Source organism: Patagioenas fasciata, chromosome 1 (genome assembly GCF_037038585.1).
Source record: "Patagioenas fasciata isolate bPatFas1 chromosome 1, bPatFas1.hap1, whole genome shotgun sequence".
Classification (NCBI taxonomy): Eukaryota; Metazoa; Chordata; class Aves; order Columbiformes; family Columbidae; genus Patagioenas; species Patagioenas fasciata.
Genome location: NC_092520.1, coordinates 161,744,500 through 161,756,099, shown reverse-complemented (window position 1 = coordinate 161,756,099; position 11,600 = coordinate 161,744,500). Strand labels below are relative to the sequence as shown.

Here is an 11,600-nt window from a genome sequence, read left to right as displayed (position 1 = left end):
AGCACCAGCAATCCTCAATGTGTGCTAATATTGAACTCATACCCAGCAGAAAACAAGAGACTTTTTCTTCTCCCCATTAGGTGTGCTCTTAAGTCCTAGCCTTCTACTTTAATACATACTGCTGGTTATAAATAGCCTCATTAAATCCAACCTGGATGGTTACCTTGTTTCTACTCAGAACCTAACCTTTAGCACAAACCAGAAGAGTCAAAGTATTCTGTCTCCTGCAAGTGCCACCTAGAAATGCACATCTTGGTCCTATCTACCAGCCCTATGTAAACATCTTGTCTTCCTTTAGAACACCTCAAATGCCATTATCATTAAATATGTACAACTGGCCACCTGAAACGCTTTCTAAAAGCAATTCTCCCTCATGAAATGTTATCTTGCCAGCATCTTTACTCAAAAGAAAGGTGTACTAATTAGGGAATGCTAACTATAATTGGTAGTACAAAGGTATACTTTACCAAAACCCAGTAAAGTGGTAGTTGACAGGATTTCATATCAGCACAGAATTGGGTGCATGCTCTAAGACACCTTATACATCCTTCTGGAAACAGACTTTACTAAAATAAGATGCAAGATAGTAGCTGTTTTCTCATGGTGCAGCTTCTGAAATTCGACAGAAACAACACTTTGAAATCATATCCCAAGTCAAGACAAACACTGCATCTAAGAGTCAATATTTATTTGATTAATAACTTACAAAATTTAACAGATTTAATTTATGTAATGAGAGCTAATTTATTAAACATTTTACAGATTTTTTTTGTTCACAATGTAATACATCAAGATCTCAACAGTATTAAAATAATACTTGGCACAGTTATAAATAAAGAATAAACAAAAAAATCCATAGCTTAAAATGTAGTGATGTTTTACACATTAATTGAAAAAAAAAAAATCTGGTGGACATCAAAGAATACAGAAAACCTGCAAAGAAACAGCACATGTTTAGGGCCAAGACAAAATTCCCATTTATTCTCCCTATGTCAGATTAAGTTGTTCTGATCAGCTTCAAGTTTCAGAAGCAATGCAGTTTTGGTTCAACAAGTGAATTTTAAGTTTCATAACTTGACAAAAAAATGCTGCACAGTTGGCTCCCCCCTGCTTGATTTTATGATTTCACATCAAAGGATTCAGTGTTACTCAAGACAAGTTACATTTTACACTGGAAGCTTCATATATTCCAAATCCCTAGATGCAAGTTAATTTTCACAACCACCTACTATTGCTCAAATTCTGCAGGTCTCAACAAAACTGTCACCAGAGAGCTACTAACAAGTAAACAGCGCAGAACTCACTACGTACTACCAAAGATCACCTCTTCTTTTGTGACCATTTTTGACATGGACTGCATGACATAATTCGTGGCAGTTAATGCTACTGGGCAACTAAAACCAAAACTTGTATCACATACTGAACTGCTCTTCTGGTGCTAGGCGATATTTAATAAAGTGGATTGAAATTCTTTAAGTGAACGACCCCCAAAGGAAATGTGGAAAAAAAACCAAACCAAACCAAAAGAAAACAAAAAAACCCCTCCAAAACAAATATTACTGGTGATTAAAATAAACAACATCATAAATTCATGCTTTTTCTTGATTGGAAAAAAAGATGAATAACTTATGTCAACTCTTTTCACTGAAACAGAACATGTCTTCATTACAATTACAAATTTAGTCTGACAAAAACCTCAAAAGCTTTTTGCCACCCCTACCCCCAAACCTCTCCTATTAAAACTGTGTCCAAGACGATGTTGATTTTTCCAGTATTAAACATTCAAGTACTCTAATGCTGCACTTCTGTAAATCCTGATATCTGGTACTTGCAAACTAAGTGTGTGTCTTGAGATCAATGAACAACTACAGAAAAAATGTTTACTTGCAAATACTGAACATCAACTATTTACAGTTTCACTGCTCCTCTTACTAAGGCAAGGGCCGGGAATACCACTAGATTGCTTTATTACCTGTAATCTGCATATTACAGAAAACGCTAATTTTGCCAAGCATCAAACATGCAGTGAATTTGCAGGGCATAATGCCTATTAACAGCAATATTGAACATCACTAAAAGCTCATTAGATATCTTCCTACACTTTTTTTTGGTTGAATAAAATGAAAATGAGCAGCTTTAAATACACTAAACACACACTCACGGAGAGAAAACTATTTGATAAATTATTTATATACAGATACACATTCTTTACACTGGTCTCAGACATCTGCTTTCGGGTCCCTCCCCAAACTCCCCTCACAGGTTTCTCGAACCACTGGGTTGCTACAGCACTTAGAAGAGAACTAACCTGATTCTCAGTCTCTCTGTAAACAATAGTTAAGGAAGCAGTGAACAATTCACTATGAATATGTGAAAACAACAGAACAAAAATCAGTGCATCGCAGTCAAGAAAAGCCCCTTTGGAATGCAATTTCAGATCATTCCTTACCTTCCAAACATACCTGTAGCATGAGAACTTAAAAAAAGAAATTAAGGGTGATTTCCATGTGCCAATACACCATCTTCTTCAGAACACTGCATTACATTTTCTGTGAGCGTGTGCTACTATGGGGATTTTTTGAAGTTTGTTTTCCATTCTTTTACATCCAAAGAAAATAAGCATATTTCGGACAACTTTAGGTTCTTCTTCTGCAGTTGCTTTCAATTTAAAACTATCTTGTATTTTTATAATTGAGATTTTTGCTTTCACATCTGTGGTTTCCCCCATGCAATTTCCCTTCCAACGTGTCTCCAATTACACTACATTGTACTGTATAAGGACCAAACCTAATATTGAAACATTGCTAGTTTGTAAGTTGCTTATAAAATTACTTCAAAGATAATGACTTTTTCCCACTTTTTTTCCTGAACATTATACCCTGTAATCTAGTTTTACAGGTGTATCTTGCATTTAAGCACGGTTTTGACAGAAGAGCTTTCCTTATTTGCACAATTGTTTATTTCAGACTATATCATCTCAGAACAGGGTTATTACAAGTATTTAGTTGTACCACTAAGTGGTGGCAAAGACAATCACCAAAAGATGTGGGCAACATATTTTTTCTCAACATTATCTGACGTTCCCTACTGCTATAACTCAGCACATTACAGAGGATTCCCACCACATGATGTTTATAACAGCACTGAAAAGCACATTTTTCAATGTACATAATACTACAGAAAATCTGTATTAAAAAAAAATCACATTACAGGAACTACAACATAACGATCAGTGACCTCTGCATCATGAAATTTAGTTTTATAACCTAGATTCTTGTTTCAGTGGAATTATTCATATTGGGAAATATTTTTTTCTGCTCAGCACAACATAGCTACTTGTGTCAATACTCCAATAATCTCATGCTCCATTGTGAAGGACCTTAAATAAAAAACCCAACAACAAATACTGTGAATACGCTGTCACGAGTAATTCTCATGTTAAGAACTGTTAAAATCCCTTTTTGATCTTCCTCCTCTTCCTTATCAGGTTTGGCAGTTTATTCTGTCCGTTTTCACTGTTGTTAATAAAATTCTGATGAAGAGAAGGTACCTTATGATTCATCATCAGCCTTACACATAGCATGCTACTCTTCAAGGGATGCGGATTCGAGAGAGAGAGAGAAAATTTTTCAGGCACCACTCAGATATGATATGCTCACAGGATGAAGGTGGTGCTACACCAGCTGGTAGCCTGATCCTGAAGTTTGGTCATATTCTATTGTATACTGCCTTGTCCAGTCCACGATAACAGGCCGAAAAAGACCACAGCATCTGAATTCAAAGAAGTCTATAATGTTCCTTATACATCCATGGCTACAAACAGAAGAAAAACACGTTAGTAAGCAACATCACAGTTCGTCTAACAAATCTTTTTTGTCTACCTACAAATTCTATTCCCCATCCTTTAAGCTCCTAACTGTAGAAAACCAACTCAGATGAAAATTATCATAGTGGTTGCTGATGAGCAAGTTCTGAAATAAGAAGCAGTCACCAGACTGATGAATGTTTGACCTTCGGACACAACCAAGACACTAACTTTCTTCGACTATCTACCAAAACTGTATGGAGAAATGCAACATGTCATTGGTAGTGCACCATCCTGCAGCACAGCACAATAATTCAGATCCCTTTCTAAGAGGAATGCTGCACTGTACAGATGGATGCATGACAAAACTATATGAATTGAATGTCTTCCTAGAATAATTTCCATTTTTATTAATATCTATTTCTGTCATAAATACTGGTTCGCCAGCTGCAGGTCTAAGATCAATTAAGTCCCTAGACAACACAAAATTAAGAGAGTATTATCTGAATTAAATGAACCAGTTAAGTGCTTTATGCAGCTGAATCAATTAATTATCAAATATTTAAGACACCTACATCAGAATTCCAACTCCCTTTTTTTTAACTTGGGCTGTATAGATCATGGTTTTCTGGAAGAGAAGCTTGTGTTATGATACATGCAAGAAGAGCCCTAAGCAACAAAGAGATGACAACTATTATGTCAATGCTTCATCTGACAGGCGATGCCAGGTCCGTTATTTTAGACATCTGGTGTTATTTTCAGGAGTCACTCTTATAATAGCAGCTGTTTCAGTGAAAATGGTTTGTGAATTTGACATTGAAGACAAAACCAGCAGTTCTCTCCTATCCTGTGCAACGCCCTGTTTAAAAACAGATCACACAAATTTCTCTTCTAGCAAAGAAATCAAACTGCCACAATAACTCCCATCTCCTGTTCCCCTGGATGCCACCTGAAAGAGCCACAGCTCCCCCAGGAGACCCAGCATCCCACCAATATTCCAGCCTTACATCTTCATTTATTTCCTGCGTTGGCTCCACAAGCTGCTTCACACTGCCATGTTGCCATCCCAGTGCTGTATTATCCCCAAGTCCCTCTCTCAGCTTGTACCCTCCCCACTACGCAAACCAGAATCCCAACTGACACCCAAAAGTCGCCCACATCTCACCCATGCAACACATCCTTCAGTTCCTGGGACACCCTGCTCCCCCAACCCACAAACAGTTTTGCCTGTGCTCTTCCTCCCGAGCAGGAAGGAAGTGCTGCCTCCTTCCTGACAGCAAAGAGAGCAATGGGACCTACTGCACAGAGCAAATGCAACAGCACATTAAGTATTGCTCAGGAGAAAGTGCCTGGTGTAGAACTGAAGATCCAGGTCAACACTGACACCATGCAACAAGCAACTACCTCTGGTTTGGGTATCTGATTTATAAAGAGGATATTTATTTCCCCATAAACTTTACAGCAAAATATGACCACCGATGGAAAGCATTATTTTCTGAGCTTATGCATCCTTGTCTAGCCATGACAAAACATTTAATACTTAACAGGACAGAATGTGTCACTGTAAAAAACAGCTGATAAGATTCAGCAATCCAAGCAGTGAAACTACTTTAACAGTATTTAGCTATGTTCTGTTTCAACAAGCTGCACAAATGTATGCAAGGCTACAGAAATAACAAAGATGTTTACACTTTAAAACTTACTTGAATGGGCTTTCAATAGATGTGGTCGTAACTTTAAAGTGCTTGTATCTTCTTGCATTCATTCTCTCATTTGTAGTGATACCTAAGCAAGATATCTGAAGGTAGGAAAAAGATAAAGTAATTTAGCTCATGCAAAAACAAGCAAACAAGTCCTGCATGAGACAGACTGAAAAAGAAGGACCCCATTTACTGTGTTATACTCCTTCTCTTGAAGAATGAATTTTTGTCTGTGGAAATTACAAAGTCCAAACGTAAAGCACCATACAATAGCTGTGCCGGATTGTGCAAAAAGTTTAATTTTGAAAGGGATCAGAAATAAATTATGGTCACCGAAGAAACTCTGATTTCTTAGTCCATAATACTTTACTATATTGTCAGCTGAAGTGCACTGTAAACAACAGATTCAGAAGCTATTTTACACAGTGTTTGAACTGCTTTCTTTTCCTCCTGACATCCCAGTTTTAGCAGCAGTAATATATTCTCCCCATTCATAAATTAATTGCAGTAATGAAACTTTTCTGTCTACAACACAAAAAGATGGCCAGAAAAAAAACAGTGTTTTTTTGTTTTGTTGTTGTTCCTTATGTTTTTTCATTTTTACAGAATCACTTGGCCCAATGGCTATGCTTTTCTGTAACAGCCTTACAACTATGTTAGCCTAAAAAAGTATCTTACACAAAATTGGACTTTACTGTAATGTGATACAATTGGAAATACAAATGTGAGAACTCTCTTAGCAGCCTTATACTGCAGGAATATTAAATCTTGTAGTTCTTACTGAAATACAAAAAGTCAACTCTGCTCCATGTTACAAAAGCAAGAACACTGAGAAAGTTAAGTTTGGGTTGTCTACGTACATCAATGGGCTCTCACATGCCAACTTTTGAAGTAGGAAGTAAAGGTTTTACATTATCCTTCTAAGATAGTAGGTAGTATTTTGCCAATAATCCTGCCCAGTTCAATAAGAAGGACAAGTTCAAACTTTATGACAGAGAAGAAAAAAAAAAAGAGAAGCAAGAGTAGGGGCTGTGCAGTAGCAAATCAAAAGAAGCAATTAAGAGAATATCTTTATTAATTTTATCATGATGGCAAACTCCAAAGAGATTTGTCAAGAACAATTCTAAGTTTCCTATGTGTAAAACTCTTAGGAAATTTAGTAATACGACTGTGTTCAGCTTTCATGTTTTCAGGATTATTGAAGAACTCAAATGCTAGAATTATCTTGCTTAATTACATTAATGATACAAAAGACTATGGTATGTATTTTTCCAAGTGGCATAAATCAGATTCATCTGTAGACAGATTGTATTAACAGGAATCCTCAATAGGGAACTTAATGGTTCATGATTTAAGTATGACAGAAAGCTCTCTGCCAAGTTACATGTTTACTCTGCTATAGAAGTCTATAGTATAGAATAGGTAGGTGAGACTGCTTTGAAAGCCAACTGAAATACATGTAGTTACCTCTGCTCATTTGTCTTGGGCATGAAGGGCCTCTGAAAGACTCAATGGTTTTTGCTCACCCACACAAGATTTTGAAACTGATACATGTTCTAAATGATTATGGTAGAAAGAGGAGGACAAAACTCCTGAAAAGTTTTACCTACACCTTACGGGATGATTTCTATTTCCAGGATCTCTAGAAAGATTAAATTGGTAAGTCTTACAGTGTGTTAATGACAAGTCATACTGAAAGACTTAAGTCACACTGAAGGGCTTCCATTATGACTTGTCTTTCCCTATAAAGGATAAAGAAAAGCTTGGGTTTGGTTGGATTACAGTATAGTAATGTGATCTCAAATCACACTGAAACCATATAAGAAATTACTGCAGCCCCTTTAAAGTTACCCCTCTCTTTCTGCTAATGACATATGGCATTATTCCAAGTGCAACCCACAGATATTATCCTCTATCAGTCTTTATTGCCTTTGTCTAGTCTGTTTTGTCTTCCTGTCACTCTAAGAATGGAAAGCAGGAGGTAGGTACTTTAACCTCTTGCAAATAGAAAAATGAATGAGAAGTGAATGATGCCTAATACTCAGAGACAACAGATGCCTGCCTCCTCCAGTGTGGCAGAGAGACTGAAATCTTGGTCTTGCCCAGTGAACATTAACATTTAAATGACAGAACTATTTTATATTTTTAACTCACTCCCAAGACTCCACGTTACAAATAAAGTGCTCTTCCATACCTGATACATCTGACACATGAGTAACACAGCCACCCACATGAAGTGAAAAACACTGTTCAGAAACATCCAAAACATCCACGGAGAACAGGTAGCAATCTGTGTGATATAGGTCCAAAATCCATCCTTCGCATAACTTGTCTCACAGTGGAAACCCCAGTCTAGAGGAAAAAAACAAGTGTCAAAAACCATACAGAAGATTTAAGATATGTTACTGTACATCAACATAATGCCCACATTAGTATGTATTAAATTAAATAAGAAAATGACAATGTGCCAAAATAGTTTAACTTGCTCTCCCTTGCATTCCCAACTCCTTGAATACATAATATATGTATCACATACTTGGCTATGTGATGAAGAAAAACATCTAGGACAAGAAAAACATCATCTTCTAACTTAAAATATCCAATATAGTCCACTATTAATACACAGTTCAGTTCCAGAATAAAAATATCCAAAACTCTAACAATGTAGTAATCTGTCAAAATCCATACCAGGTGATAAACAAAGTATCCATAAGCAATTTAAAAAAGCCAAGAAAACACATTTACTCACAGGAGATACATCCATAAATCATCCAGCAGATCATAAAAAGCAGGAAGAACAGGTATCCCATAAAATAGCGATGGTTCCCTGCTCCTGAAGTTGCACAAGAACAACAGGGATGAAAATTACTACACTTTCAGAAGAAAGACAATACTACATCAGCAAGTTTAACTGCTTGCTTAGAATAACTATTTATTATTATATACAGAAACATTACTCCGAAATATGAGACAATATAACTTCAAGACAGTGAAATTAGCTGGTTTACTTCTGCTTCATTTTCTTCAATTTCTGTCACATCAGAGATACAAATCAGACAAATGCACTTTATTTGCAACCTGTTTCATGAGCTAATAAAATTATTGATAGATAATATTTATAATAATGTTGGTGACAACTGTTGCAGAGTCCTAAACAGCCAGGAATTACACATCAATAAATATTTTTAGAATTCCGTTAAAAAAATCATCAGGCTGCAGAGTTCATTCCCCTAAAAGAAACAAAAAATACAAATAAATATACAATGACCCTTGATAATAAGCTAACTCACAACTTGGGCTTAAGCCTGCTTGATGGAGTAACTAAAAATAAAATACCTAACAGAACTTGTAAAACAAATATGTGTAGCTGAACAGATGAGGCCCAACAACCTGGCTAAAACAAATTAATGGGATATAAACCATTCTGCTTAGATGGAATTTAAACGCAAGAAAGTTCGGTTACTAAAATACTGTCCTATTTTTAACATTAATAAAGCTAAAAAGATGCCTCTTGTGCATGTACATAATTCTGAAGTACTCAGCCTTCCTTCTGTTTGTGAAATATGTCCACTGTTGCAACCTTCCAACAGCTCTAGGCTGTACACTAAACCCACAGAGATGATAATGGGCTACAAAAGATGTGGCTGTCATCATGTACCAGCACAGCATTTACTTCTTCATTATGTCAAATGTTTTGCCTGCTAAAACAAGAGCATCCTCTGGAGGCAGGAAATAATCAAGTGAACTGGAAGGCTATATAAATAAGAGATGAGGAAAAATACACATGCAACACAAGCTAGACTAAACACAAGACATTTCCTTGAAAATCAAACAAGTTCCTTCAGACACAAAATATGTTGTAACATTGCCTTCAGTCACCTAAGAGCATGCAGAGAAATTGTGTTGGGAATGTCCCCAAGGTATAACTTTCACTTGCATACTAAATTTCAGAACTGTTAAGTTTCATAAAAGACATTCAAAAAACAAACAAACAAACAAAACAACAAACACACACACACAAATAAAAACAAACCAAACAAAAAACGAAAACAAAACCAGAAGTCAAATGGTGACCTAGAAGTTCACCAGAGGCAGCTGATGAGATGCTCTTTTCAGTAGCATCTTCAATGATACTAAACCAAATTCTGCTTAACAGGAACTCTTCTCTGTATTTGGTAAAATTCTACATGTAGCATTGAAAACTACAAACGAGATGGGTACAACCTTGGTCACAGCTTAAAAAATAAAATATTTCGGATAAAGAAAGTGGAGAAACTGCATTTCTTCTGTATCTGAAATAAGACTGGACAAAACACAGCACCACTCTCTACAGCTTCACCCTGGACTGGCAGGAACACCGTAAATTACCCCCCACAGCTAAAACAACAATGCTGTAAGAATTGTTCCTAATTTCCTTTATATGGCTATACTTATATTATACATAAGTAATAACACACAATAAAGAAAACTGATTTTTCACTGGTGGAGTTATATCGTATAATTCAGACTGTTTGTTCATTTATTAATTTTTGCTACTTTTAGCTCGTTTGAGAAGAACCTTTACTGGGAGGAAAAAGTGAACATTATTCTAAACCATAAAATAATTTCTCATATACACAAGATATCTTACATCAGAAAAATAACTCAGTACAAAGTCAACATGACCCAGCTGAGAGATCCTTTCACACTTTAACTTGAAAACGACATTTCTGTTGCAAGTCTGCAGTTTGTGTTTGAAATGTAAATACAAGTTCAATAAAATCTGTTATTTTTAGTTTTCAAACAACTAACTATAAAAAAACATAATGCTATTTTGACGCTCCATTAAAAAGAAAAGTCTAATCACCTTTAGAGACTTGCTCACTGTTATTTTAACTAAAATTTTGTGGGCGTGAGAAAGATAATTTGCCCCAATTGCTAATTTATTTATTTTTCAAGTAGTCTGCATTTTTTGTCAATCTCTTCAGAATGGTAAAAATATTACCTCTAAATCTCTTTATGTGCCAAGTTTTATGCCCAAAGGACTAATTTTAGAGTGTCTGTACACACTCTTGCAATCTTTCTCAGTTCTAACTTTAGTAACATTCTTGTCCTTCTAACACATCCCAAGGAAGGCTACAGAAAACATTTCCAAATTCCACCTTTCCAGAAAGGCGTGATTCATGTTTCCCTTTTTGGCAAACATCCCATGAATGCTGTTTTAAGAACAGGTTCAGAATCACTGTGTCCCAGTCTGAGCGACCCAGAGGAGCCATATAAGGCTGTTGCGACCATCACTCCCCCCAGTTCAGGGCTGTTCCCATCATGGGATTTCTAATGGTTTTTCTCCCAGCATGCTTTCAAGCATCCTAATGTATACTTTTACCTCCACTTATCTCAATCTGTATGAGCCCACTAGTAGAAGGACTTTGCTTTTCCATCAGCACTGTTTTTTTAAAAACAATTTCCTCCACCTAACTTAATCCTATTACTCACATACTCTCTTATCACACACAAACTAAGGTCTCTCCTTCCCCAGATGTGTTTTATATTTTTCCAGTTACTGATTAAAATACTAGATCAGGGGTGCCAAACTCACTTTCACTGGGGGGCACATCAGCCTCACGGTTGCCTTCAAAGGGCCGAATGTAATTTTAGGACTGTATACATGTAGGAGCAGTTACATTTAAGTCCATCTCAATAAGACTTTAGTGATGTTCTATCACAATTCTAATGTCAGCATTGACTCTTTTTACTCTTGATCATAAGACCAAACTACTGTGACTACCCATTATTATATATATTTGGAAGAACTACAATGAAGAATTTATTGGCTGTCAGCTGTCAATGCATCTGGGTCCTAATTCCTCCCCAAGACTAAAGTTACCTCTGCTTGCGTCCTAAAAAAATCAACCAGCAAAGCAAGCTGCCCTCATTTCCTAGCTATGAAGTCTTTGGTGCTCCCTGCATGATAATGGTTTTCAAATAAGTTTCACAAAAAATATTACAGGGAATAGTAGCATTTAGAGACTTTACTCCTGTTCTATATCTGTTCCTTTCATCACCACTGGAGAGAAGAAATGACTATGTGGAGGATCAAAAAGAGAATACCTCAA

At 36.3% G+C, this 11,600-nt stretch overlaps 1 protein-coding gene across 1 annotated transcript in view; it reads right to left on the bottom strand.

Annotated features, from left to right (window-relative positions):
- Positions 1-673: 673 nt before the first annotated feature.
- ZDHHC17 (zinc finger DHHC-type palmitoyltransferase 17) overlaps positions 674-11,600 on the bottom strand; it is a 76,353-nt gene continuing 65,426 nt past the window's right edge. The window contains exons 14-17 of the mRNA XM_071799389.1: positions 8,255-8,338; positions 7,700-7,857; positions 5,509-5,603; positions 674-3,813 (exon numbers count right to left, since the gene is read on the bottom strand). Coding sequence (XP_071655490.1) covers positions 3,675-3,813; positions 5,509-5,603; positions 7,700-7,857; positions 8,255-8,338 — 476 coding nt within the window. The 3' untranslated portion in view covers positions 674-3,674. The remainder of the gene's footprint in view (positions 3,814-5,508; positions 5,604-7,699; positions 7,858-8,254; positions 8,339-11,600) is intronic.